We start from the raw sequence: 27,961 nt of genomic DNA, 5'->3' as shown, positions 1-27,961 counted from the left end.
TGAGGTCTTGGACTAGAGGCCCCTCTGTCCCCACTCCTGGCCTTCAAGAGACTTTTTTGAATAAAGGTTTCTGTCGTCAGATAAATTAGGGAAAGGCTGCACCTCATACTCCCTAGTTGGAAATTCACAGTGCAGATGACCGTATTAAAGGCCCTGAGAAGTCCTGCAGTAAAAAAGAAAGGAAGGAGGGAGGAAGGACGCTGTTTAACTTACTGGTTCTCAAACTTATTTGCCCACAGATCCCCCTTTGTACCTGACATCTGCCAACATCCTGTGAGCTCGTAGTTGAGGACCACCATTTGGAAAACGTTTGCCTGGTACACACAGTGCCAGACTTCGGAAGGCAGAATGGGGGGTCAGCATGTGTTGTGGGTTGAATTGTGTCTCCTCAAAATTCGTATAATGGTCTCCTGACCCCAGTACCTAGGCTGTGAGCTTATTTTGAAGTAGGGTCGCTGCAGGCATAATGAGTTACGATGAGATCATCCTGGTGCAGGGTGGCCCTCATCCAGTGTGACTGGTGTCCTTATAAAAGGAGGAGATACGGACACAAACACGCACAGGGAGAATGCTGTGCGAACATGAAGGCAGAGGCGAGGGGGTGCTTCTTACAAGCCAAGGAGCACCAAGGATCGTGAGCAAACCCCCAGCAGCTGGAGGGGGGCCCGGAACAGATCCTGCTGCACAGCCTCAGAAGGAACCAGCCCTGCTGACACCTTGATCTTGGACTTCTGGCCTCCAGAGCTGTGAGAGAATATCTCTGTTGTTTAGACCACCAGCCTGTGGCACTTTGTTATGGTGGCCCCAGGACACTAGCACAGCTCGGATGAGTTACGACTTTATCTTCTTGCCCAGGCTAAGAGGTTGGGGCCAGGGAGCTGCTGGGATTCCAAGAAAGGACCTCAGAAAGGCCAGAGTTGGACGTTGGGGCAGTGGTGAGAACAGGCATTTGCATCGCTGGTGTCGTCGTAAGTTGTTGTAAATCAACCAGCGATTGTGCCTTTGGAAATAAACCCTACAGAAATAACCGAGACGTTCACGGCAGGCCATTTATAAGAAGGGAAATTGGAAACATCCCAAATGCCTGCCAATGGAGGAAGCGCTCAGCTATCCATGGAGGGGATGTTCTCTACTATGAAGACGACAAGTGTATGATCTAGGTCAAAGAGTGGGAATTGTGTGTGAAGTGATGTTAAATATAAAAGGCGAAGCCCAAAGCAGGAGCTCACGCTCTGATGGAGGCATGCTGGGATGCTGGCGGAGACCACAGGCATTCGGGTGCTCACAAGTGGAATTCAGTGTTTTCCAGCATTGGTCTCTGAAGTAGTCGGGCTACTTCAGGCTCCGTTTCTGGAACTCAGAATGTTCTGGGCCCCCGGATGGAGTGGGACACGGTCCCCCCAGCTCCGCGGGCCCTCCTGCCCCCTGGATGTCACTCCCGCACGGGACCTCTGGTTCCTGCCCTGGGTGGCACACACATGCCCGCATCCCTCAGGGGCCAGCACGCTCTCCTCACTGGCTCCGGCCCCCGGGCCAAGGGGGCGAGGAGGGCACACCCTGCTGTGTCCCCGGGACAGGCGTCCCGGTGGAGCATGTGCACCTGCCAAATCGTGCTGTGGAAGAGCTGTTCACAGCGCGGGGAAAGAGACAGGAAAAAGCAGAATGTAAACAGCAAGAGGCTCCTGAAGGCTGAAGGAGAAAGCCTTCCTGCGGCGTAGACCTCGCAGCAGACGCGTCAGGCGCCGTGGGACTCGCCCAACAGGCTGTGAAGCTGGAGGCGGCCTCAGCTTATTCTTTATACTATCTTATTACTCCATTTCCTGCCGTGGGCATGGATTATGTTTATTATTATTATTATTATAAGCAGGAAAATACATAAAAGAAAAAAAAAGCCCACGACACCCTCAGCCTGCCTTTTCAGGGAGAAGTTACTGTTTTCCACCAAATTGCTTAAGTCAAGATTAAAAATATAAAGGGAACCTCCTCTCCTTCGCTCCCAAGAGCTCATTTTAATCAAAGGTAGAAAAAATTTTAAGGTAACACGCAAGTAAATAGCAGCTTGACTGCGTTTAAATTGGTAAAGCCGCACAGGCAAGGCGGGGGCGGTGAGCGGGCTGTGTCTGCGTGCCCGGGGTCCCTCCTGGCTGAGCCCCTTAGGCCGGGGAGAGGGGACCCTATGGCCTCCCGGCCCCCGGGTTTCAGAGCCCCATTTATTCATTCACAGTGGGAAATAAAACTGTTGGACCAGCCAAGGGCTTCTGCTGCCTGCTCAGCGTCTTCCAGAAAGATCTCGGGCAGACCTGCAGGGGGCCGGGGTCCCCAGAGGGGATTCTGTGTTGGAGCCGTGGGGGAGCCTTTACAAACCCGAGAAACAAGGCTTTGGTCCTGGCACGTGGGCTTCTGGCTCTTTTAGGCTCTCAGGCCCAGGCGCCCCGAGCTGGGTCCCAAGCAGCAGGGCGCCCGGGAGGGTGACCACCAGACCTCCTGGACCTCCGAGGTGTTCAGCGACCGGGCGTGTCAGCCCCCGAGCTGTGCTAAGGGCCGCGGGCCCAGGGGCAGCTGCCAGCCTGGGGGCCCGCGGGTGGCCAGAGGCCACAGGGCCCCAGCCCCAGCACAATGTCGCACCGCCGGCAGCTCCTTCCTGCCGCCTCAGCTAATCCTCACGGATGCTGCTCGAGGTGCCACAGCGCAGGAGGTGCCTGGGGGGCATCTGGCCGTGGGGGGACAGGGCTTTCGGGGACGGAGGGGTCTGACCATCTTCCCGTGGTGTCACTGTGGAGCCCTAGCAGGCACTCACTGTGCCCCTCAGACTCACCATGTGAGGGTGGGGACCTGAGAGGGTCCGGGAGGGGTTGGGGACAGGGCGAGACTCAGCCTCCACCTCGCCCGCTTGTCCCACAAGTGCCAGCCCAGCTCACAGCCAGCAGAGTGGGGAGGGGGCAGCGGGGGGCTCTGGGAGCCACAGGGAACCAGCGTCAGGGGTGGGCTCCAGGTGGCCATGGGCGGGTGGGCTGTGGGGGCAGCTCGTGGAAAGCCCAGGCCAGACCCTGCCTCCGAGGGCTGCAGGCTGTGTGTCATCAGGCAGGCGGCCGTCAGAGGCGGCTGGGGCGGGCTTGGCTGTGCCGTGGCCGGTGGTGGCGGGAGGCACAGTGCACAGGCCTGCACGTGGGCGGTCCCCCTTCCCAGCGAGAGACTGAGCCCTGAGCGCCCCCAGCCCAGGTAGCGTCCCGGCAGCTCCAGAGTTAACCCCCTCCTTCAGGCCCGCTTCCCTGGGGTCGTGGCCCCACACTCACCCAGGTGGTTCTCTGAGCCTTCAGCCAGGGAGGACTCAAAGAGTGTCTTCTTATTTTAATTAACTTTACTTGAGTTTTTAAAGCCCCATAATGTGCTTGTTGCCTGGGGCCCCATGATCTGAACTGTTCTTCAAGTCACTTTAAGCAGGAGTTCAGCAGCAGGCACCAGGCACAGGGCATTGCTTGGTGACCTTGCGGTTCAGAGCGGTTCCCCTGCCAGGCCCGGCCCCCTCTGGACCCTTCACCCCCACACAGGCCCCACCTCCCCTGCTGCCCCACAAGCTGCGCTGGGCGACCTCACTCCAGCTGGCATTCCTGACCCTCCAGCTGGCCAGCCCCTGCCCAACTGACCATGAACCATCGGAGCTTCAGGCAGCGCAGGGCTGGCCTCACCTGGATGCAGTCCAGGGCCCACAGCCCCATCGCCGGCCCTGCTCTCTGCTTCTCCATCGCAGATCGGGCGTCCCAGCCTACACGTATGCTTTGGGGTGGGAGATCTGCCGGGCCCTCCTGCTCTGATCAGGGGCCCCACAGCCTCAGCCCCACAGGAGACACCCTCCACCCTCAGACACCCCATCCCCACAGATGCCCCCACCTCCCTCAGAAGCCCCCCAGATCCCCCACAGAAGCCCCCAAACCCCATAGATGTCCTCACCTCCCCAGACACCCCCACCCTCCTGCAGATGCCCCCATCCAGGGAAGCCTGCTGGCCAGCTCTCTGGAGTCTGGCCCCATCCCGATCTCTGCCCATTTTTCCAGCGGCTGCCCCTTCCTGTCCCACTGGCCTGACATGCACTGAGGCTCAGCGCCTCCACTCTCCACAGGTGACCTGTGGTGCTTTAGGTCAGTCCTTATTTCTGTATCACAGGCCAGATGCTGTGTCTGACACCAGCATCCTGATTGGTCATGGAGAGCCACAGTGGAAGGGTAGAAACAGACGGATAAATAATTATAATAAAGTGGGCAAAATGACGTGAGACACACGCAGGGTACAATGTCCAGAGGAGACTGAGCTGATTTCCTGTGGGAGCTGGGAAAGGTTTCCAGGAGGAGGTATTTGAATTGGGCCTTGAAGAATGTATAGGAGTTTGCCAAGTGGCAATTGGGTGTGTGCTGTGCTTAGAATACACACCAGAGCCCTTTGTTCCCCATTGTTGTCTCTCGATTATAAACTTCTGGCGGGCAGATGCTGTGAGTTCCAAGAGAGGATGGTGCTGGTGCCCATCTCACTGTTGTTTGCGATGTCCGGGATGTTCAGGGCCTGTGGCTGGGACGGCACATGCTTCTCGGTCTGCTGACACTCCTGGGGGGCTTCCTTGTTTTAGATTGGCATCGGGCAGCTGGCAGAGCCACTGGGAGAGGAAGAGGCAGAGGTAGTACTGAGGCCACCAGCCCGAGCGCCAGGCAGAGATGGATGAAGAGAAGACATGTCCGATATGGGAGGAACTATTCCTGGGTGGTCCTTCCAGGAAGGCGGAGGTGAAGGGGGAGGATGGATGCCTGGGGTGGAGGCTCGAGGCACATACCCTGGGTGGGAGCAGAGAGAGACTGGGGAGTGGTCAGCTTCAGAGGGATGGAAGAGGGGAGCCAAGGGGCTGGGCCTGAGGAGCGGTGGTCATCTGGGGCCGAATCCGCCGCCTGCCAGCCAGCTTCTCCCTCCGGGTAGTTAAGTCACTGGGAGGGAATCTAATTGTGAGCAGGCCCAGGCACCCGGCCAACCTGTCCCAGCAACTTCCAGCTTCTTCAGTTGGCAGACAGCTCTGAGACTTCCTCCCTCCCATCTCCCGGAGCTGACCCAGCTCCAGGTCCAGCCCCTCATCCCTGGCCGGGGTTTTCCCTCGATGGGCGTTGGCATTGGGGTGCGGGTGCCTGTTGGCAGAGGCAGCAGGCGAAGACATCTCTTTCTAGAGCTTCCCATCAGGCTGAGTGGCAGGGGTAGGATGAACTCTACCCCATGGGGGTTTCCAGAGGTGCCCTCCCCCGACTTGGCAGGCAGGACTCCAGGAGAGGAAGGCCGTGTCTAAGAGCAGGGTCTTCTCCACCTGGGTGCTTCCTGTGACCTCCATTATTGAGCACCTGTTGGATGCCAGGTGCCCTCCAGCATCTGGCCCCTGCCCACCTGGCCCTGCCCTCATCACGCACCCTCCCCATCCCAGACACATAGCCTTCTGCAGAGGAAAAACCAGGGTCTGAGCTGGGTAGGGGTGAGCAGGCCCCCAGGACGCTCATTTTATTTACTTGCATCCTGCCTTGTGCGGGGAGGGTGCTGGCTCACTGTCATTTACTCTTGTCTTTACCCTGTATGGACAGCAGCTGGTGGGAGGGCCGTGGGGGACCCTCCCCGCTCCAGGGATGAGTGCACCTCTGGGGGCCTCTTGACACCCCCATGCCTGCCATAACTGCGCCATGAACTTGCCGTCTGGCTGTTGGGAACTTCCTGCTGGGGTCAGGCCTGCACCGTGAGTCGGATTCTGGCACAGGAAGCCCTGACTATCCCTTGGAGGCTTGTGGAGCCCGTGCTTGGGTGTCTGTGCCCTTTGGGGGCTGGAGCACGACCGATGGCAGCTCAGGCCCGTAAAGATGATGCTCAGCTCTCCTGAGCCGGAAGTGGAAGCAAAGACAGCAGTGGGTGAAGTTGGGGAGCATGAGACCAAAGTAGGCGCAGGCAGACGGCTGCACGGGGCCTCGCTCAGCCCTCACAGTGGCCCTGGGAGCCTTTCCTCCTCCTGAGAAGGATGGGGAAACTGAGGCTCAGAGTGCAACTCCATGTAGCCAGGAGGCGACAGAGCAGGATTTGAACCCAGACCTGCGTGAAGCCTGCGGCCCCCTCTCTCACCACAGTGTCTCAAAGCTAGCTTCACGGGTCAAAAAGATCATCCTTTCTTTACGTATTTTTCTTAAAATAAAAGAGCATATTTTGAGAATGTCACCTGTGCCCATAGTGAGAAAATCACAGGGACAGAAGATGCAGAGCACGTGGGGTGCCCCCCGCCCCGCCCCCCAGAGGCAGACACTGCCAGGTTCTCCGCTGACTTAGAAAAAGCGAAGACGCGGCTCTGAGCACAACCATTGATCATAGTGACCTGGTCGTTAAGAACATGTTCAGTTAGATTTAGTGTAATATTTGTTTTTTCCAAGGAGTTGAATAGTACATTTTAATGAAGTTTTATCTCAAAGAGGATATATGGAGGATAAAAATGTTCCCTGTTTAAGACGCTGCTTTTCCGTCCTCCAGAGCCGAGGGCCTGGGTGGCATGCGCGTCTCGCAGGCTGTGCCCTGGTGGCGGGAGGCTGTGTTCTGGTGGGGCCTGTGCCTGCCAGGGCTCTGGGGAGGGAAGACAGAGGAGGTGCAGTCGGGGGGTGCCCCCAGCCCCACTGACCCCCAGCTCGGCCAGACGAGGCCCCTGCGCCCACCCGTCCCTGGCAGCCTCCTGTCTGGACTGACCCTTCCTGAGACATTTCCTGTTCCAGCCATGTTTCATATGTGCCGGGTCTAATGTTCTTAGAAAATGATCTGAAATCAAATTAAACCAACGGTGGTGACAAGTCAAATACTGAGGAGGACTTCTGATGGGCCCCAGGCTCCCTCCCGCCTGTGCCTCTGACCTACCTGGGACCCACAGGGGCCTGGGCTCCGGGCTCTGGCCTCTGGCTGGCTCTGCCGCCTCCTGCCAACCCCACCTCCTCTCGAGGGGCCGTGTTTGTGTACCACCCCACTCCCCCGGGTTTCTTTCTCTTGGCCCTCGGGGCTGGCCCCCCTCTTGCTGCTCTCTCGGAGGCACTAATGCTGTGGGCCTGCAGAAGTCTTCTCGCTGTGGGACTTGCAGCCTCTGCCGTAACACGGGACAGTGGAGGTGGGGGTGCGGAGGAGGGGGCCGTGTCCTCCAGCTCTGCAGCTTAATGACGCGGCGTTTGGCTTCCCTCCAGCACCTTCAGTGAGTCCCGTGGTGGCTGCACCAATCTACATGTGCCCTCTGGAGCCAGCCGGGCCAGCGTTTATTGCTCTGGGGAGGACTTGCTGGGTCTCATGGGCTTGGCAGAGAGCGCCAGGGGATGCGCGCCTAGTGGCCTGGGGCAGGCCCTCGGTCCAGCCGACTCACGAGGACCTGAGGCTGGGGGTCTCGAAGGAGCCGGGTGTGCTGGCCCGCCGGGCTCTGCCAGGACCGGGGAAGGGGCCTCTGTCGGGCTGGCGCTGAGGGGTTGGGCTGGGGGCCTTTTGGGGAGGGGCACCCCTTCCTTGCACAGATCTCTGCCCAGGGCCCGGCCTTGTGGCTGGGTGCTGTGTGTTCCTGGGGAGATTAATCGGCTCTCTCTCTGTCTGTCTGTCTGTCTCTGTCTCTGTCCCCCATTTTCCTCCCCAGGGGGGCTTTCTCTGTGGTCCGACGCTGCGTCAAGCTCTGCACTGGCCATGAGTACGCAGCCAAGATCATCAACACCAAGAAGCTGTCGGCCAGAGGTAGGGATGGGCTGTGGCGGCACGGGCCGGGCGCAGGGGTGGGAGCCCGTGCTGCACATGGGGCTCGGCCTGTGGCTCACATGGGCACAGGTGGAGTGGAGTTTGTGATGGGACTTGAACAGTGCCTCCGGCCAAATGGGGCTGAGCGCGAGAGGGGCCCACACCCTCAGATCAGAGATCACACCTTCGCTCTGGTTTAGGGGCTCATGGATGCCCCACTTGGCCTCCTTAGGGCTGAAGGGGGAGAGGCACTCGGTGGCCAGGCCGCTGTGGTGGTCAGGTAATGTGGTCTGCCTGTGAACTGTGGGCTGGAGTAGGACTTGGTGACCTGAAGACTTTGGGTGACCGGGCAATGCTGCGTAGGCTGCATGTTTCCTAACCCAGCCCCTCCCCATCTCCTGCAGGAGGGGGACGTTTGCCTGTGCAGGGGAGGGCTGGGTGGGCCCGTGGGGGGTGAGTGTGGGGTGGGTCCGGAGCTGGCCCTGGGCACTGGCCTCATCCCATCCATGTCTCTGGAGCTCCTGCTGGGTGATGGCGTATCCTGGGGAGACAGACAGGCCCTGTACCTCGTGGGGTCCCACAGTGTTCCATGTGGGGGGGCGGGGAGGGGGACGTGGTGGAGGTGCTGCCCTGAGCAGGTGTTGCTGGAGTACAGACACGAGGAGGCTGAGGGGCCAGGACCCAGGGAGGGGGTCCAGCAGGGTTCCCGAGGTGGGTGAGGAGGGTGGATCATCTCAGCGAGGTGGCAGCGCCATTGCTGCCCCCGAGTGCTGGGGGGGTCCCACGGGTCTTCTGACCGCAGGGCCAGACAGGAGGGGCCAGGTGACCCCTGGGCTGAGAGGGCCGAGCTGTGCCCTGGCCTGTGCTCTCCCGCCTCCCAGGGCTGCCGGCTGCCCCGTCAGCATCCAGACGCAAATCCGAGCTCACCCAGAGGCTCCTGCTGGGGCCTGAAGCCCTCCCTGTGGCTGGTGCTGGGACCCCTCCTGTCTGCGGGGTCTTACAGCCCAGCGGCCTTGGCGGCAAGCAGCTGAGCCCACCCTGTGCAATTCATGGAGCTGTGTGTAGGCTGTGTTTGGGCACCTGCTGTGTACCGGGCCTCAGGGCTGAGTGTGTCCGGGGGCGGGCACTCCTGAAGGCCAGTGTCATGCGGAGGGGCCGGCGGTGCTGGGCGGGCGGGGTCAGTCCCAAACGTCCTCAGTCTTTGCTGCCTGTGTTGGGAGAGGCCGGGGGGGGCCACATAAGGCCCGAGGGCCAGGCGGGGTGTGAGGAGCGAGGCTCTGGGCAGATCCCCCAGCACAAGCTCCTGACTGTCCCTCAGGACAGTGAGGGCGTGTGCGAGCTACTTCAGGGACAGTGGCGGGCTCTGCTGGTCTCCCGTGCCTGGCCGGATGATCTCCAGACTCCCTGAGGCCTGGGCACCACGGAGAGAGATCTTCAGCCAGAGCAGCCTGGGGCATGTGTGCTGAGAAAGATAAGTGATAAGAACACTAAAGCCAGCACTGAGCACTTGCTGTGTGTACTGTGCCGCTAGAGCACGTTGGGTGGCACCAGTGGGTTGCCAATGTTAAATATTCTCGGGGGCATGTGTCTGCACACTTGGAGTCCCTGAGGCAGGAGGAACATTCCATCTCATTCCATAGGCTTGTGCCAGGCCACAGGAGGAGGAGAGAGCCCTGAGATGTCCCTTGACTAATGAGGGAGACCCTCACTCATCCACCAGGTTTACTTAGCACCCCCCATGTGCGTGGTATGTGGACATGGTGATGAGCAAACACATCCAAATCAGCCACTACAACCCCATGTGCGGGGTGGGAGCACAGAGAAGGGCACAGGGTGGTTGGACGCGTATTGAAGGATGAATAGGAGTTTGTGAGGCTCAAGCAGAAAACCACCTGAGTATGTTTCCTGGGAATCATGCAGCTCCTCTGATGTGAACTCACACTCCCCATTTCTACCCTCCAAGTGTTCTACATATGTGGAGGATCAAGAGTGCGGAAGTCTGAAATTCCAGGCGTGTTCCATGATCACATCTGCTCTTTCTTCTGCCCCTGCAGTAGCAAGCCTGCTGCCCGCTTCCTGACCAGCAGCCTGTTTTCTGCCTCTGAGTCCTTGCAGCCAGGTGCCTGGAGACCCCCGCTGAAGGCGCAGCTGCAGAGCTGTGCAGACCCTGGGGCTCCCGTCAGCCCTGCTCCGGCCTCAATTTCCTCGCTGGGCCAGCCTTTTTGGGTGGTGGGAGGCACGGCAGCCAGCCAGGGCCGGTCTGGAATCGAAGCAGTGGCCCTCGCCCGTGGTTGTCCTGCTGCCGGACCACTCTCCGGCCCCTGCACGGCCCAGCCCTGTGCAGTTCCTGGGCATTTTTTTTTCCTGTTTAACTCTTTATTATGGAAAATTTCAAACGTCCCCAAATATAGAGAAAATGATAGAATGAGCCCCCAACCTGAACAGTCATCAGCACTTGGCCGATTTTGCTCCATCTGTACCTCCCCGCCCCCCCCCCCCAGTATCTTGACTCGGGTCCCAGACCACCTGTCATTTCGCCCTTGGTGTTCAGCACGTTTCTCTAAAGGAAACGGGTTCTAAGAACGGCCGCCACCTCCCGCATACAGGGGCCTGGGCATCTTCCGACCCTCCCCAGCCCCTTCGGGACCGTCCTAGCTGAGGCAGCAGTGGGAGGGCTGAGGGGAGAGGGTCTTGGGACCCACACTCTCAACTCCGCACTCAGGGCGGGCCAGCCATGGGGCAGCCAGCCTAGTGGGTTTGTTCTCGTCACCACAGCCTGACGCTGCCCCACTGTATGACCCTGGCCACGTTGTTCCTTAGCTACCCTGTACCTCAGTTTCCCCAGCTGTAAAATTGGGATAGAACCAGGATCTACTTCAGCCGGGCTTTGTCGGGGATGGAGGAGGGGTGAGGTGCTCGGAAGGAGCCGGCTGTGCCAGTGCTGCCTGAGACCGCCCCTCTCCACCTCACTCCCTTTTCTTGGCCAGACAGCCTTGTCCAGCCTGTAGGCCCCAGGACCCCTCCTCCATGAAGCTGCCCTGGGTCTTCCCACCCAGTTTGGAAAGTCCCACGCCCCAAGGCAGGCACCTGCAGGCGTTTCTTGATTGATCAGTTGCTCCCTGAGGGCAAGTGCAGCTGGTTCATCCCTGAGCCTTCCCAGCTCCCAGCCCAGAGCCTGTGAAAGCATGCCTAGGAACATGCCACCCCCTCCTTAAACCCTTGGGGGGCTGGCCGCAATAAAACCTGAAGTTCCCCCTGGCCTGAGACTCTCCCTGTCTGTCTGCCTTCTCCCTCCCTCCCAGTAGCTTTGCTCAGGCACTTGGCCTCTTCCAGTTCTTCGCACCGCAGGGCCTTTGCACGTGCATTGTCTCTGGGAATGCTTTTCCCGAACTTTATACCTGCTTAACTCCTGTTGATGACAGTTCCTCAGAGGGGTCTCCCCTGAGCCGCCAGTGGGAATCTGGGAGCCAAGCACCCTGTTTTTATTTTATGGCTCTCTCTCCCACCAGACTACCAGGCCACTGTATCTGACACACCCCGCCCAGGCCCTGGTAGGTGGTGAGCTCTCCATAAATGTTTTTGAATGAATGAATGAATGCTTTGAGTGAGTGGATTTTGAAGGAGTGGATGTGGGCTGTGCTGGAGTCGGGTTAGTCTCCCAGGTGTGAGGCTGGGGCGAGGACTAGGTAGAGAGGGATCTAGAAGAGGGTTTGCTGCAGGGTTGGGTTTGCAGAGGAAGCCGCTGGTCACTGGACACCTAAGCATTTGGTGGGGTCCGAGTTCAGGAGCATTTTCGTGGTGAAGCCTGAGGGTTGTCGGGAAGCAGGGAGGGGAGGCCTGATGGTCACCCTGCAGCTTGCACCTGGGTCCTGCAGGGTCAGACATGCTCCAGCAGAGAAAGTGTCCTGAGCGCCCAGCCTGGCCGCCCCAGCTCTTCTGGGGGGTGGGGGGGCGGGGGTGAGAGGGGGCCCAGAGGTGGGGAGGAGGATGCCAGGGGAAATGCCCAGAAAGAGGGAGAGTGGGGAAGTGGAGGCCCACCTGCCTTCACTTTCATCCGTTGAGTCCAATGCAGTGGGGTGGGGCCTTACTCACCCCTGCAGGGAGCAGAGGTGTCCCACTCCCAGGCTGAGGGGACAACCTTGGTCCTTCCAGGCTTCTGAGGATAAAGAAGTGGCTGGGTGCACATGGCGGCCAGGAGGAGGACACTGGCGCTGGACACTGCCCTCCCAGTAACTGACAGTTCTCGGCCAGGAGGCCGAGGCAGGTTGCACCCAGCGTGTGCCAGAGGCTCTGGTAGTTAGAGTCTTGAAATTTAATACTCAGTTAAATAGAAGATGGGAGACCTTCAGAGTCTGTGAATGTACTGAGTAACTAGAGATTATTAAACTCTTGTTAACCAAAGCGGTTGGAGAGAAGTCAGTGGGCTGGGGGACCGAGATGGCAGGCCCAGGCTTGGCACTTCTGGCTGTTGCCCCTCAGTGGGTGCTGCGGGCCTGTCTTTGGGCAGCTTGTTGCCTTTGGGGACATCTGTGGAGCTGAGCCCGCGGGGCACTCCCGGGCCGAGTGCGCAGGATGCAGGTGTCCCAGAAATGAGCCTGGTGGTGGCCGAACGTGGGGGAGGACCCTGCACGGGAACAGGGCCTGGGCATTCACTGTTCCCTCACCTGGCTTCTCAGTGACCCCAGCCCTCTGAGGCCGGTGGTGTGCCGCCCCTTTCACAGACGAGGAAGCCGAGTGGCACAGATGCGGAGCCGGCTGGGGCACCGCGGCTCTGACTTCACCCAGCTGGGCTGGGCTGAGGGCTGATCAGGTGGGGGCCGAGCTCACGGGCGGGGGGCCTGGGTGACAGGTGGGGAGATCGGGGCTCGTCTCCTCTCACCCCCAGCTCCCTTCCTGGGTCACTTGGGGCCACCCCCTCCCCAGGTCTGTGGGGCCCCTCTGCCTCGGGGGCACCCCTGCGGAAGGTGATGGGAGGAGCTGTCTTGAGGGCTCTAGGGCTGAGCCCGCACCCGCGGCCCAAACCTGCCCCGGCCCGTCAGGCAGCGGGCACTGCGGCTGTCCTGTGGGCCGCACGACCCACAGCCGGGGAGACGGGCGACCCCCACTCGGCGACAGCCAGCGCCGGCATCCGCCGAACTGGGTTAACCGAGGACGCGGCGCCGCATTGCAGGGGCGGCTGAGCATGCGCGGGCGCGCGCCCCTCCCCGCCGCTGCCCTCCCTGGCTCGGGACCCCTGCCCTCTTCTTCCCTCCCCGGCTCGGGAATTCCCCGCCCCGCTCCACGCAGCCGCAGCCCCTCCCCCGACCCCTCCCTGGCAGCTTCCAGCGCCCCAGGGGCGGAGCCAGGGCCTCACAGAATAACAATGTCCCCATTTCACATAAACAATAATTCTTTAGAGTAAGTACATCCCAAACCCTCAACCAGCTTTGGGTGGACCCTATCCTCAAGTCAGGCCTCCAGGGGACCCTGGGAGGAGGGAGGAGCCTCCCTAGGGACTGGAGGGTGGATGGGCATGGGGGCCCCTCCCTCTGGGCACCCCCTTCCCCAGCCCCAGGGTCAACCTTTAACTGGATCCCTCCCTCCCAGTTTCTGTTGCCAGGACTTGAGTTTCGGCGGAGTTGGGGGCACACTGCATGCGGGGGGGGGGGGGGGGAAGAGGGAACCCCTCCATTCCTGTCCCAGGGGAAGGAGGGGGAGCAATGAGGGAACCAGGCTGAGGGTGCCAGATTTGGAAGGTAAATTTGAATTTGACGTGGAAAACGAAAAAATATGGATACAAGCATGTCCCAAACTGCCTGGAACATCCTTCCACTAGAAAGTTCTTGTTGTTCATCTGAAGTTGGGACATACTTATACTAGAAAATTCTTGTTGCTTATCTGAAATTCAAATTTGACTGGACATTTTGTGTTTTCTCAGGCAGTGCCAAAGAGAGCTGTTGTGAGAATGGGTTTTTGTAATTACTTCAACAACCAAATAGACTAAATGGAAGCTTCTGAAAATGGGGCCCAGGGGAGGAGCGGGAAAGGAGTGGAGGCCAGGCTGTGCAGGCAGGCGTCCTGGTGGCCTCCCCTGTGAGGTGGAGAGCTCAGGTGGGCAGCTCCGTGGCCCTCCTGCTCTCCGGTTCTTGGCCGTGGCTGTCTCTGTGGATGATGAGTCCCAAGGGCTTTGGGGTGTGGTGGCCTGGGTGACACCAATGCTCCGTGAACTCAGGCGGCAGCTGTGCCCACCCCACTGAGTCGTGGAGGGTGGGGAGAAGGCGAGGAGGGGGCCATCTCAAAAGGTGGAATGGTCCGGGGCTGTTGGGAGAAGACATCCATGAACTCCTGGCCTCATGGGGTTGTTTTATCAGCTGTTCCTGTTACTCCCCAAATCTGGAGGGGCCCTTATCACCACCCCTCCCTGCCCCTACACATGCCAGGAGCCCCCCTGGCAGTGAGTGCAGGGTCGGGGTGGGTCGCAGGTTTGAGGACCCGGGTTCTGGCCAGTGTGGCTGCAGCCCTGGCTCCCTGCAGGCCAGCTCTGTGTCCCCAGTGCATGTGTTGTCTCTTCGCCTGACTTGGGGCCCAGTGGATGGGATCTCTTATTCCCAGAGCCTGGGCAGTGCTGTGCACACAGAAGATCCCTAATGAGCACGTGAAGGGATGAGGGGAGCAGAGCATTTTTGAAGATTGAGCTCAAGAACGGAGAGGGGTGGGGGCTGGTCCAGATGGCGGGAGGCAGTGGTCTGGGCGGCAGTGACTACAGAGGGCGGGAGGAGCCCAGTGGAGGAGGAGGGCACACAGGTCCTGGAGGCCTTGTGGAGCCTGGGCCTCCTCTTTGAGAAGGACAGAGAGCCCTGCACCTTCGGCGGTCGTGCCGGTGCCAGGAAAGCACACCAGGTGTGAGAGGTCTCTGTTCCCCACCTGAGCATGCCTGGGCCTGGTGCCGAGGCGCCGTCACGGGTGCTGTCTTGGGGTGGCTGTGATGAGACCCCACCCCAGGTGTAGGACCTGTTGCACTGGGGCAGGGGAATGAAGCCGGGAAGGAGGCGGCCACTGTCAGGCTCCTACTGTCACCATGCCCTACTGCTCTGGAGGGTGATACTGTCCCACTTTACAGGTGACAAAACTGAGGCCTCGAGATGATAGGCACTTTTGTTTAAATCACCTCCTTTCCATCTGTGGGTGAGAGTGGGAGTCCTGCCCTGGGGCCATGGGGCTGACCAAACGCAGGACAAGGACCCTGGACAGCTGAGATGGGCAGAGTCTGTATCTCACAGGCTCAGAGCACGGCCCACAGGCCAGGCAGGGTGCACTGGGGAGCAGAGTGAGCACCTGGGGCTGTGGGAGGCTGGCTTTGAGTGGCAAGAGGGTGTGGTGGCCCTGGTCCCCACAGGGGGATGTGGTCAGCTCGTTTGAACAATTCCTCGCTAGCAGGGAACCAAGGCTGCTCCTTGGCGATAGGCAGGCCCTGCCTGGGGAGGAGGGCCGTTTGGCTGGGGCATCTTATCCTAGAGCAGAGTTGGGTGGGGAGCCTACAGCTAGGCCATTCCAGACCCTCCTGGTTTCACTGGACTTCAGGGCAGCACATCACATGGGGCCTCAATTTTAGGCTTTGCATCACGAGATGCCACATCTGTTTCAAAGCTGAGCTCTGCTGGTGTTGGGTGATGGCTCTGAGACTGAAGAGGGAGCTGGAGATGCTTCTGTCCACATGGAGGACCAGCTGAAAGGCTACATGGACCCCATGGAATGAGGGCTCTGGGGACCTAGCTGCCATGCGGCTCCGAAGGCCAGGCTGGTCCCCACATGGCCACGAACAGCTCAGAGGCCTCGGCACCCTGGGTGGGGGTGAGGGCGGGGTGCCTGCTGTGCTCATGTGTGCACCTTGCACCCCTTTCTTTGTTCCAGTGAGGCCGCGGCAGCTGCAGGATGCCCTGGCCAGGTGCTGGAGCTGCCAGGTGACCGTGGTTGCTGAGTTGACTTTTTAAAACACATACCCCAAGCCACAGTGGAGCCACCCCTTTCATCTTTGTCTCTCTGCTGGTGCCCACCCAGGGGCTGTGGTGTGACTGGACATTCTCTGGGATCCTGGTGCTAGATGCAGAGCAGGCCAGGGACCCCCACGGCTTGAGATGCTCCCTGGGAGAGCAGCCTGGGGTCAAGCAGCTCAGCCCATTGAAGGCTCGAGAAGCCCCACGGGAAAGACCAGGGGATGGCTGGAGCCTACTTGCTGCCTATACGTGGCACCAGCCTCCCTGGGTGGTGGCCCAGCTCCACTTCCCCCAGCCTCTCTGCACTGTGTGCCCCGTCTGCAAGTTGCAGGTGATGGTAATAACAGCCCTACCTCATGAGGAGCCCTTGGCAGCTGGTGGGGCCTGTGCAGAGCCAGGTCTGTAAACAGCAGGCACTAATCCTGGGTGGACCCACGTGCACTCTTGTGCTCTCAAGCAGAGGAGCCACCAGGATCTTAGGGCAACACTTCCCTGTGACCTTCTTGTGACCCCTGAATTGGCCTGCACCCTATGACAGTGACCGGATGGTCAGGCCCTGCCGCAGGACCCTATGCTGCCCCTGGGGTTCGGCTGGCTTGTCTTGCATTTCCCACCCTGTGAGCCCCATCAGGAGGCCAGGGCTGTGGAAACCTTGGCTTGGCGACATCCTTCCTGAAAGCCGTGTCCTCCTCGGCAGCCCATCTGTCTTGCGGCAGGGCGGGTGCCCAGGCTGGGCTCCACAATGGACTCTGCTGGCCTGGTGTGAAGGTCCAGAATATTCTGTCAGATTCTAACCCGGCTGCTTGGAGCTGCAAAGGGCTGCTGGCTGGGGTTCCTGCACTCGGCCCCCGGGACTTTGAGAACTTTCAGACATGTGAATTAAGGCATTGATGCTGGACAGTGCTTAACATGCACCCAGAATGATCTGTGATGTGGAAATCCATGAGCCTCTTAAGGTTCTAGAAAGCTCTCTTTTTCTTTGTTTTTTTTGCTGAGGAAGATTCGCCCTGAGCTCACATCTGCTGCCAATCTTCCTCTTTTTTACGTGAGCGGCCTCTACAGCGTGGCCGCTGACAGACGGCAGTATAGGTCTGCGCCTGGGAACTGAACCTGGGCTGCCAAAGGGGAGCACACCAAATTTAACCACTAGGCCACCAGGGCTGGCCCTAGAAAGCTCTCTTGTGCCATCCAGTGGTGCAGGCAGTGGAGGCAGGTGAGAAGGAGGGGAGGGATCCCAGAATGAAATGTCCTAGGGCCCAGTGCAGTGGGTCACCTGGGGACAGTAGGTCCTTGTCCACGTATACCGCTGGCAATGCCCACATCCCTTTGGAAGAACAGGGCCCCCTGGCAAGGGGAGTGGGACACCTGGCAGAGTCCAGAGTGTCATGTCAGAGAGAGGCTGGAGAAGGGAAGCAGGAAAAACATGGAGGATGGCAGTTCAGGTGCCCAGCTCTACAAAACAGGCTGGAGAGGGGCCAGCGCGGGTAGGGGTGGCTGCCTCTCTCTGGGGAACCCCCACTCTTTTCACATGTGGGGACCTGAGACTCCAAGTGAGGCTTTACCCCACCTCCAGTGTCCCCATGGCCACCCGAGGATGGGGTGCAGGCGAGCCCACCATCCCCCACCTTGATGATGTTGGTTTGGGTTTATTGCTGGCTTGGTCTGGAGGGAGTGGGAGCCTGCGTAGCCCCCGGCTCTGTGGAGCCAACAGCTGGACATATGGTGTAGGACATGGGAGCTGGCTCCCCGCAAAGGCTATGGCTCCCCTCACATCCCCCAAGGGGGTCAGCATTGGCATCTGACCTCTCTTGCCCACGGGGGCTTTTTCTCTGCCTGGTGCATGGCCCCCAGGCTCTGGTCACAATGACCCAGGCAAGGAGAAGCGAGGCAGGCGAGGGCGGGGCTGCAGCCAGGGCTCTCACCACATGTTCAGGAGGGCTGTTCTACGGACATGTCGTTCTCTGGGGCCCAGCCGCACGCGCACTCCCACAGCTCACAGCCTGAGGGCCGGCCAGCCCTGCGTACCCCTTCCCCATGGGCGTCTTTCTCCCCTGGGGCCTTGACCACGAGCGGCGGGTGTCCGTGCTTCAGGGCAGACGTGGACAGTCACCCCGGGGCAGAAGGCTGACCCTGACCTGACACTCAAATCCCCCCAGCTCTGTGTCCAGGAGCTGCCAGGTTTGGCAGGATGTCCTCGGCAGCGACCACCGTGGCGCCTGACTGTGACCTCAGCTGGTGCCCTCATGTGTCCAGCCTCCCTATCCCAGGCCAGGTCATCCTCTGAGCAGGGTGGGGGACCTGAGGAAGCAGATGGAGACCCTTGTGTGCCTAGCCCGCCTGCCTAGCCCCAGGGGTCCACAGGGGTCCAGCGGCTACTCGGGGAGGAGAGAGAGCATTCCTGAGCCCCCGCTGCCTGCTGGACACTGTGGACTTTCCGGGGAGGGCTTCACCTTCGGTTCAGCACAACCTGTCACTATTCCCGACTTCCCGAGAGGTGACCCCGCTTGACCCAGGCTGAGCCTGGGGGAGAGGTTGGAGCTCCTCCTCATGGGTGGGCCTTGTATCTTCCCCCTCCTGTCCCTCCTCCACCCCCGCTTGGTGCCTCTCTGGTGTCCTTCTGCCAGTGACTGGCAGCTGGCAAGGGTCCAGGCGCCCACCCACGTCCCTCCTGTCCCTCTTCTCCCTGCTCCTCTCGCCCCCCCCTCCCCGGCTCTGCTGTGAGTCACCCGTAGCCAGAGGGCAGGTTGGGGCTGGGGAGGCCAGGAAGGAGGCCACCAGCCTCAGGTCAAGTCCTGGCCTTGGGGACTCTGAGCTCCTCCCTGTGCCTCAGTGTCCTCGACTGTGACTGTGCCCCACACTACAGGGTGCAGCGGGGTCCACGGGTGTCCTCTCCCACCTCTGGGCTGCGCCTCTCCTGCCACCCTCGGCAGCCTTCTCTTTGTTCAGCTCAGGGCGCCCCCACCTGAGGGGACCCTATCTTTGGGGGGCTCCCACCGTTGACGAGGGCAGTGTGGTGTGGTGAGGCGCTGGTTTCAGTCTCCTTGCTGCAACTCCTCAGGGTGTCATTGGAGTTAAACAGTTAACGCCCACAACATGCATAGAACGGCTGTTGCCCATGTGTGCCCGTGTGTGGCGGGCACTCCAGGACATCATGTGGTGGGTGCCTGTCTCTTCCTGACCCTTGAGGGCCCCTGCCCGTCACCCTCACGGTGGTAGGTACTGGCCACGGCACAGTAACAGCCCCAAGCAGCCTCTACCCCCTCCCTGCCTCCTGGGGTCTGGAAACTGCCATCCCCGTGTGGGGTGTGCACCCAGCGTGGGGTGTGCAGGACTCCACAGGGACACTTCTCTTCCTGGGTCCCTGGGGATCCCCACGCCTGGCAGGGCCCTATCCACCCCTTGGGGACACCAGAGTGCAGGGCGTGCCTGGCACAGAGATCCCGTCAGAATCACCCAGAAAAGCTTGCAGGCGTCTACATCGCCCTGGCTGAGCAGGCGTGGAGCTGCGGGTGGCCCCTCATGCACTGTCGGTGGAGCTCAGACAGGCGGGCGGCAGGCGGCTCATTGCCGTTCGGTTTAGCTGATGTCTTAGAGTCGAGTTGTTTTGGCTCTGTTTTGTTTGATAAGTGCTTTTATGGGGTGTAAATGAAGGCTGTGTTTTATCTGGGGGGCGTTTCTCTGGTAGGAGAAATAATAGCTTGTTCTATGCCTTTGCCGCGTGTCTCTGGCCCCCTCGCAGGGGCAGATGTGTAAGTGTGTCGCGTGCGTGTGTGTAAGATTGCCTCCAGACTGAGGAGCCAGGCACCTGTGGCTTAAGTCTGGGCCACATGCACCGAGGCTCGTCTCCATGTGGGGTGCGGATTCCTACGACGCCTGAGCAGTTAAGAGATGGCTGAACTTGGGAGCTCCCTCCTGAGTTTCACATCAGAGCGGATGTGAGAACTGTCTTTCCCTCCGTGAATGGCAGATTCCTCCAGAACCCCACCCTCTCTCCCTCTGCATCTGTAGTGGGTATGGTGGGATCTGGCTGCTCAGGAAGACTCTTGGGACCTCCCTCAGGAGGGGCTACCAGGCTGGGGTCCCCGGGGTAGAGATGGGCCCTCCGCAGGGTGAGCAACGTTCTGGCTGCCTTCTGTCCACGGGCCTGCTCAGTGGTCACTGCTGTGGTCTCCTGAGTCTAGGCAGGTCCCTGGGGCCAGAGCCTCTGGAAGGTGGCAGGCGGGCGGGGATGAGCAGGTGTGACAGCTCTGAGACGTCTCAGGGCTTGTTCAGGGTCACCGGCCCAAACCACCTCCTGCTGCCCACCAGGGAACAGGGTGACGTGGAGGGGTCCTCCCAGGTTTCAGCTGGCGATTTAGGACCAGGACATACTTCTCGTCAACTGGACTGGGTTAAATTTGACTGACTTAACTGTGTCCAGGGTGGGGTTTACGATGTTAATTTGGAAGTTAAGAAATAACCCTCCCGACTTTATAGAAAGAAAATGATGGGATGTCGGCAGAGTCAGGAAGCTCTTCCTCCCATGGCCACACACGATGGGCCTTCCGGCCAGACAGGGATGGCTCCTCCTCCCGCCCCTCTCCTGTGGCTTCTTGTTATCATCCGAGGTCACCTAGTTTTTAATTGGCTTAGGTTTTTAATTTCGGGGCAAATGTTACCATAGCAGGTTTTATAACACACCTTCGTCATATTTAATTTGTGGCTTCATGCTCCCTGGAGATAGGGTCAAACTCTTTTTTGAAAGCAACAATATTTTGCCTAATTATTAAAGTAATACAAGGTCGTTGTCAAAGTTGGGGGAAAATGTAAAACATAAAATAAAGTTCTGCCTCCCAGAGCGAAGTGCTGTCGCCATCTTGGTGCGATGTTACCCACGTGGGGTCTTAGCAGCTTAGGGCACAAGTCGTGAGGCAGCGGTTCAGAGCTGCTCCCAGCCCAGTGCTGCTGTGCCTGATCCAGAAGGAGGATGGCCGGGAGGCTCAGTGACCTGCTGTGGCCATGGGATAGACACTGGCGCCAGGGCTGGACAGCCAGGTGCCCTTTGTTGGCCCCATGCAAATAACTTCTCTCCCCAAACATGCTCAGAAGTAGGTCGAGATCTTTTGGGTGGGGCTCTGCCCTCGGTGATAGATTTCAGCAATAAAATATAGTTAAGTTATCTGCTTCCCAAAAATGGGTTCCCACATGCATTTTTCTTCTGATTTTTATCTATGACCAAAATCAGGTAATTTTTCCAAAGAAAATGAATTACCCCTGCTCCCACCAGCTTACTCCTCCTGGGCTCTCCCTGACCTCAGCCTCACTCTAGCCCTGACCCCACGCAGACAGGCTTCTCGGTTGCCATCCACATCTGGGGGGAATCAGCTATGACATTATTGGGACACCTGACAAAATTGGAACATGAACTGTAGGTTAGATTTGGGTACGGTATCTGTGTTCGATTTACTGCGTGGGATGACTGCCCTGAGATTCTGCAGGAGAATGTCCTGTTCTTGCAAATACGCAGCGAGGTATTTCCTGGTAGCAGGACATGAAGTATGGGGCTTACGTCCAAATGCTCAGAACAAGTATCTGTGAGAGATTATACAAAAATGCTGTGACTACTGTGTACTGTTCTTGCAACTTTTCTGTACGTTTGAGAAATGTCCAGAATAGTAAGTTTAAAATAAACACTATGAGAGAAAAAACAGCCCATGAACTCCTGTCCTGAGAGGGAGCAGCTCCTGGGTGTTGGGGCCCCACTCCCCTGCTTTCCTCTGGAGCTGGCCTCATGTATATGGACCACCCCCGACCCTGTAGCAGTGTGTCTACTGTGGCCAGTTTTTGAGTTTCATGCGGGTGGAGAACTGGAACCCACGCTGTGTGTGTTGTGGTGCGATTGTGTTCACCTTCTAACAGTGATGCTTGGGCCGCTTCCAGTGTCAGCCCCGACAAATACCGCTGCATCTTGTCTGCTGACGCCTTAGCTCCCACCACAGCAGGATGGGGACCACCCCACACCGGTGCTTCCTGCGTGGATGTGTTGATGAGGGCGCCAGGGAGGGGGTGAGGGTCTGTCCCGAAGGCCAGCCCCGCCCTGCGGTTCTGCAGAGCCCTCCTGGTGCCTGGTGTAACAGATGGGAGACAGCTGGGCAGCTCAGGGGCCTGTCAGCATTTCCAGGAGGCTCAAGTGCCCTTCCTGGAGGAGGGAGAGCCAGCTGGATGCCCAAGGTGTTCCCAGAGAGGTTCCTGCCTGCAGGCATAACTTTCCACTCAGGAAAGGCACACGCGTGTTTGCAGGTATGTCAGCTGTCCTGCTCCACCCAGCCTGCCACCGTCACACAGCCCAGGGAGAGCTGACCCCACGGGTGTCAGCAGCTCCCTTCCTGCAGTTGACATTCCGGTGGCTGGGTCTTTCTCCCCAGGCACAGGCAGGCCTGCGTCTGGGGAGCCTGTGGAGTGGCTCTCCTGCTTCTGAGGACCCTTTGTCACCAGCACATTAGTTGTGTCCTGTGGTGGTGCTCTTAGGTTCCATGGTGAATCAGGCAGCCCGGCCGTCTTGTCTGGGGTGATTATGTGCTCCCCGTGAGGGGCTCAGTGCACGCAGGGGTGGTGGGGGTCCCAGGCCCTGGGTGCCCCTCTGAGTCATGTCCCACCCTGGGGCAGCCACCATCCTGAACTCGGAAGCCCTCACCTTTCTTTACGGTCTGGCCACACGTGTGCCCAGTGACGTGTGTTTTGACCTTTATGTGAATGAGGCACAGTTAGGTCTTCATCTGTGAGTGGCTTTTTCACGCAGCCTGATGTTGGGTGTTGGGGTGACGTGCATACATTGGGGGGTGTTCTGTTGTGTACACGCTCCGGTCAATGGAAACGTGGGCTTCTTCAGGTTTTTGCTATCACAATCTCCATCAGCTTTTAAAATCCTCCTGGCCCCTCTGTTTGTTTGAAGTACAGAATTTCTGCCTGACAAGTCCTTGGTCCATGGAGGGGCCTCTGGAGTCGAGGTCCTGCGCCTCGCGGGGAGGGGGCCCGGCGCAGGGCTCCACGGGGCTGTTTCGGCTCCGGCACCATTGGCGTCTCTTGCCCAGGGCCAGTTCCCTCTGAGCCCTGACTCTCCCTCCTGCTGACACTGCAGAGCGCGGCCCGTCAAAGCGCAGTGTGTCGTGGGTTTGTGTGTGGGGTTGGGGGTAGGTCGTGCACGCTTTCCCTGGATGTCCAGCTGGGGTCCGGCTGAGGCCCATGCTGACCCTGCATGCCCGTTGGACGGCTGCCACGTGGCAGACAGCTTTGCTGTGCCAGCCCCACAGCCGCCTCTGAAGAACAAATTCAGCTTCAGCAGAAAGCTCCAAAGAGTATGGAATTAGGGCAAACAAGTGGAGGATTAAATTGGTGCTGTCAGTTCTGCTGCTAATATCCAGCATTTTCTCTTCCCGACTCACCTGGGGACTTGTGGCCCTGAGTTCGCACCACTTCCCACCTCTCGTGGGCCTCTCACTCCAAACGCTTGGCAGCTTCTTCCTGCCCCAGGACTGCTGGCTAGGGGTCCAGGTGTCAGGGTCACCATGTGTCATGTCCCGTCTGCAGTCAGCTGACACTGAGAGAGGCGGCAGGTGCATCCCCCTGGCTGTGGGTCTCGTGGTTGGCTGCCTGTCCGGCACGTGGTGCTCTGGGCGGTGCCGGGCATGGGAGGTCACGGGCTGCTGGAGCGAAGGTGATGCCATGTCCTTTTCTGTCCCCAGACCACCAGAAGCTGGAGAGAGAGGCACGAATCTGCCGCCTTCTGAAGCATTCCAACATTGGTGAGCAGCCCTCTGTGGGGGTGGGGGCGGGTCGCAAGCAGCCCTTCCCTTCCAAGGACCAGCCTTTCAGAGAGACCCCTTCTCCGCTGAAGTGTGGCACCCTCGGTCCCCTGGAAGCGTCTCCTCTTCCTGACCTGGGGGATTCCTGGGGTTTGGGGCAGCCCTCTGGGGGAGGTCAAGGCCAGGCTCTGCCTGGATGGGTCTCTGCCCGCTGTTCCATCACGCCGAGCTGTGATTCTCCTAAAAACATACAGGAGCCTGAATGTTCTGTGGCTTCGGAAAAACCACAGGACAGCTGGATTATAGAGAAAAAAGTCTGAAACCAGAGACCCACCCAAGACCACACCAGGTGCAGCCCTGGCCTGAGGTCTGAGGCCTGAGGTCTGAGATCTGTTTCTGGGGGCCTCTGCTGTCCCTGCCAGCCCAGGGCCCCTGGAACGGCAGTCTGGATCCAAGATCCCAGCCTGTCAGCTGCCCCTCAGGGGCATGTGCAGCCCTGGGAGCCCAGGCCCTGGTCTCAGGGAGTGAGGCCACCCTGCCCGCCAGAAGGTCCATTCTTTCTGAAGCCCCAGACCAAGTCCATGTGGATGCTACCACTGTAGAAGATGCTTGGACCCCAGGCCATGCTGACCCTGGAAGTTGGCTTGGATCTCCAGGGGCTACTTGGCCTGCCCCGCTCAGCTGTGGGCCCACCCCTTGCCCCTGAGGCTCCAGGGTGGGCCCTGCTGGTCGCCTTATGGAGCAAGCATGTGTGTCCAGCTGTCTGTCCTTCTCCACCTCTGGTCCCTTTAGGGCAGTGAGGAGCCCAGGACCCAGGCCCTGCCCTCTTTGGGAAGCAGCCAGGAGACACCAAGGGGACAGTGGGCCCTCTGCCTCAGAAGCACCCGGGAGCTGGTCACAATGGATTCCTGGGCCTCTCTTGCCAAAATTCTGACTCAGTTGTGCCAGGCCGGGGTCCAGGACTCTGTCTTTAAAAGGAATATTAGGTTGTGCTGAGCAGCCAGTTTGAGAGTCCCTGGCCTGGTGCATCCTAGACCTGGGCCTTGGCCACATGGGGGGCCCAGCGGGACCAAGAGGGCCCCAGGAGGGCTCGGCTGGTCCTCAGAGCTGGTCCTGGGAGCCCTTGCCCCTCTGGCTGTGGCCCCCCAGGGTGCTGGGTCTTCTCCAGCTGTCCTGGCCCAAATGGGAGGTGTGGGGGAAGGCAAACCTCTGATTTCTTAGGCAGGCCCTGGGTGGGGGCCTCAGCGCTGCTCCAGCCTGCAGACTTCGGCCACGTGCTTTTCAATCACGGACTATCAAGGCTGAGTCTCTCGGAATCACTGGCATTCGGATTCTTGACCTGCCCCCAGAAGGCCTGACTTAGAGGCGTGGGCTGGGCCCGGGAATCTGAATCTCCAAGAGCATGCCAGGGGATTCTGATGCAGGTGTCCACAGAGACCCCAGTCCACTCCTTAATGGCTGGGACACATTTTGGCAAACAGCGGGCTCCAGTCTGAACTCACCCTCCAGGCTGTTGCCCATCAGGGTGTCCAGGTCCAGCCACCAGGCAGACGCCACTCTCTGCCAGCTGTGCCCACACCCCTTCCCTCACCAGGCCCCACTCCTGCATCCACTGAGCACCAACCAAGGACAAGTCCCCCATTCTGAGCGATTTTCAGCAATGTCCTTAGGGGAGCAGACCCAAGTGTTCTTTGGCTTGGTGTTTTTGGACAATTCTTCTAGATGTCTTCCTGCCCTGCCTGGATGGCCAGTGAGGTTCTGGGTCAGTTCTGAGCAGTCCCTCAAGTCCCTCTAGTGGCTTCATTCCAGAACACAGGGAAGGCAGAGCGGAGGTTGTAGCGTTCAGACAGAACATTCCAGAGCACAGGGAAGGCAGAACTGAGACTGTGGGGTTCAGATGGAACAGTCTGGAACACAGGGGAGGCAGAACTGAGGCTGTAGAGTTCTGGTGGAACATTCCAGAACACAGGAGAGGCAGAACTCAGACTGTGGGGTTCAGACAGAACATTGCAGAACACAGGAGAGGCAGAACTGAGACTGTGGGGTTCAGACGGAACATTCCAGAACACAGGAGAGGCAGAACTGAGACTGTGGGGTTCAGACAGAAAGTTTTCTGTAGATTCAGGAGGGGCTCTCTGAGGGGTAGGTAGTGGATAAGACTTGAGGGGATCCCTTGGCTCCATGGCCCATGTCCTCCCAGCCCCACCACTGAACAAAAATGCTCCCAGGACCCCTGGGAGAGGAAGCGGGATCACACGCAGCCAGGTGTGGGGCAGGGGCTCTGGGAGGGCTTCCCCTTCCGGTCCTGGCTTACTCAGGAAGCATCTGTGCTCAGGGTGTGGGCAGGAGGGAAGGAGCCTCAGTTTCCCCATCCATGAAGTAGAGATGCTCCTGCCTCCCTCGCAGGGACCTCGTAGGAGGACCCGAGATGATTCACATGGAGAGCAGGGTGTAAGCTGTAAGACTCCGTCTCTTCTGAAGTGACAGCTGAGGTTCAGAGTGCAGAGACCTGGATTCGGGCCCAGCCTTACCACTCACAGGCTGCAGCCGCTGCTGAACTCTCTGAGACATGGTCTCCTTGTGTGTGGCATGGGGGTGTAAGTGCCACCCACTCTGTGGAGCTGTATCACGAGTGTGTTAGTCATCCATGCTGTGTAACAAATTACCCCAAAGCTCAACCAGCAAGCGTTGGTTTTCTCAGTTTCTGTGGATTCAAGAGCAGTTCAGCTGGCTGATCAGGGCTGCTACATAACTTGTGGGATCAGTGCAAAATGAAAACGTGGGCCCTTTGTTTAAAAGTTAAGAATTTCAAGACAGCAACAGCAGAGCAGGGCCCTCCTGAGTCTGTGGCCTGGGGTGGCTGCACAGGTGCATGCCCGCGAGCTGGGCCTGCTTTGGGGCTCCAATGTGGTGTAGACACTGGCCAGGGCTGCATCTTCTGAAGGTTTGACTGGAGCTTTAGGATTTGCTTGCAAGGTGGCTCACTCACCTGGCTGTCGGTGGGAGGCCTGAATCCCTCCCCATGTAGACATCTCCTCAGGGCCGTGTGAGTATCTTCAGGACATGGCCACGGGCTCCCCAGAGTGCGTGATGACAGAGAGAGAGAGAGAGACAGGAAAACAAAGAGAGACAGACAGAAAGAGACAGAGAAAGCCAAAGACAGACAATGAGAGAGAGAGGGAGGGGAAGGAGAACAAGGAACACAGTGCTTTTTTAACTCAAATTTTGGTAAAATATACATAGCATAATATTTGTCATATTAACCATGTTTAAGTGTACAGGTTAGTGGCATTAAGTACATTCACAATATTGTGTAACCATCACCACCACCTGCACCCAAACCTTTTTCATCACCTCAGTGGAAACTCTGCACCCATTAAACACTAACTCCCCCTTGTCCCCTCCCCTCAGTCCCTGAAACCATCGTTCGTTCTGTTTCTATGAATTTGACACTCTAGGAACCTCACAGATGGAGGACCATACAACATTTGTCCTTTTGAGACTGGCTTATTTCACTCAGCATAATGTCCTCAAGGTTCACCCATGTTGTAGCATATTGCGGAAGTTCCTTCCTTTTCAAGGCTGAATAATATTCCATTGTGTGTATAGACCGCAGTTTGCTTATCCATTTATCTGTTCATGGACATCTGGCTTTTTTCTGCATGTCGGCTACTGTGACTAATGCTGCCATGAACATGGGTGTGCAAATATCCGTCTGAGCCCCTGCTTTCAACTCTCTGGGTGTATACTCCTCAGCAGGATTGCTGGACCACCTGGTCATTCTCTGTTTACCTTTTGGAGGCACCGCCGTGCCTTTTTATGATCTAGTCTAGGAGGTGTCACACTGTCACCATGCCTTATTCTGTTTATTTGGTGACCACACACGAGGGCGAGGGAGCCAAGCTCCCCTCTTAAATGAGGAGCATCAGAGACCTTGGATGCGTTTCACAACCGCCACGATGAACACATGGAATGTCTGCTGGGCTGAGCCCGCACGCTGGGAGTCGGGTGCACGGAACTAGCCCCGAGCAGCAGCTGCAAGGCAGAGCCCCCCCAACCCCGGGGGTTTGGTTTCTCTTCAGAGACAAGGGGGGACCCGGGCAGGGGAGACAGTCGTGGCCCGGCCATGGCAGCGCTTGGTGTGGGGACACAGTGGGGTTTTTCCCAGGAGCAGGCCTGGGCGTCAGGAACCAGCATGACCCGTGAGGGCCTGGCCCTGGGCCCTCCACACAAACGGGCTTGTGTATGTGTTACCTCGAGTTGACACCCTCCACCCGGGTCTCAGGAATTTGCTGTTCAGCGCGTATTTATGGACATCTACCCCTTGCCAGGGAGGTCCCCAGAATGGAGACGTGACCGTGGGCAGGGTGGCCTCTGCCCTCACCTCACTGGTAGGCCTTGGCCAGGAGCTCAAGAGGTTGCTGTTCAGCAGGCAAGCAGGTCCCAAACCTCTTGCTG

The 27,961-nt window shown here is 58.8% G+C and overlaps 1 protein-coding gene across 23 annotated transcripts in view; it reads left to right on the top strand.

Moving 5' to 3' along the window:
* CAMK2B (calcium/calmodulin dependent protein kinase II beta) overlaps positions 1-27,961 on the top strand; it is a 93,747-nt gene that overhangs the window by 25,516 nt on the left and 40,270 nt on the right. For all 23 annotated transcript variants that reach the window (XM_070617251.1, XM_070617245.1, XM_070617247.1 and 20 more), the window contains 2 exons: positions 7,655-7,749; positions 23,444-23,503. In XM_070617251.1, the coding sequence (XP_070473352.1) occupies positions 7,655-7,749; positions 23,444-23,503 (155 nt within the window). The remainder of the gene's footprint in view (positions 1-7,654; positions 7,750-23,443; positions 23,504-27,961) is intronic.

Source organism: Equus przewalskii, chromosome 4 (assembly GCF_037783145.1).
Source record: "Equus przewalskii isolate Varuska chromosome 4, EquPr2, whole genome shotgun sequence".
NCBI classification, from domain to species: domain Eukaryota; kingdom Metazoa; phylum Chordata; class Mammalia; order Perissodactyla; family Equidae; genus Equus; species Equus przewalskii.
This window is presented reverse-complemented; position numbering and strand designations above follow the sequence as displayed.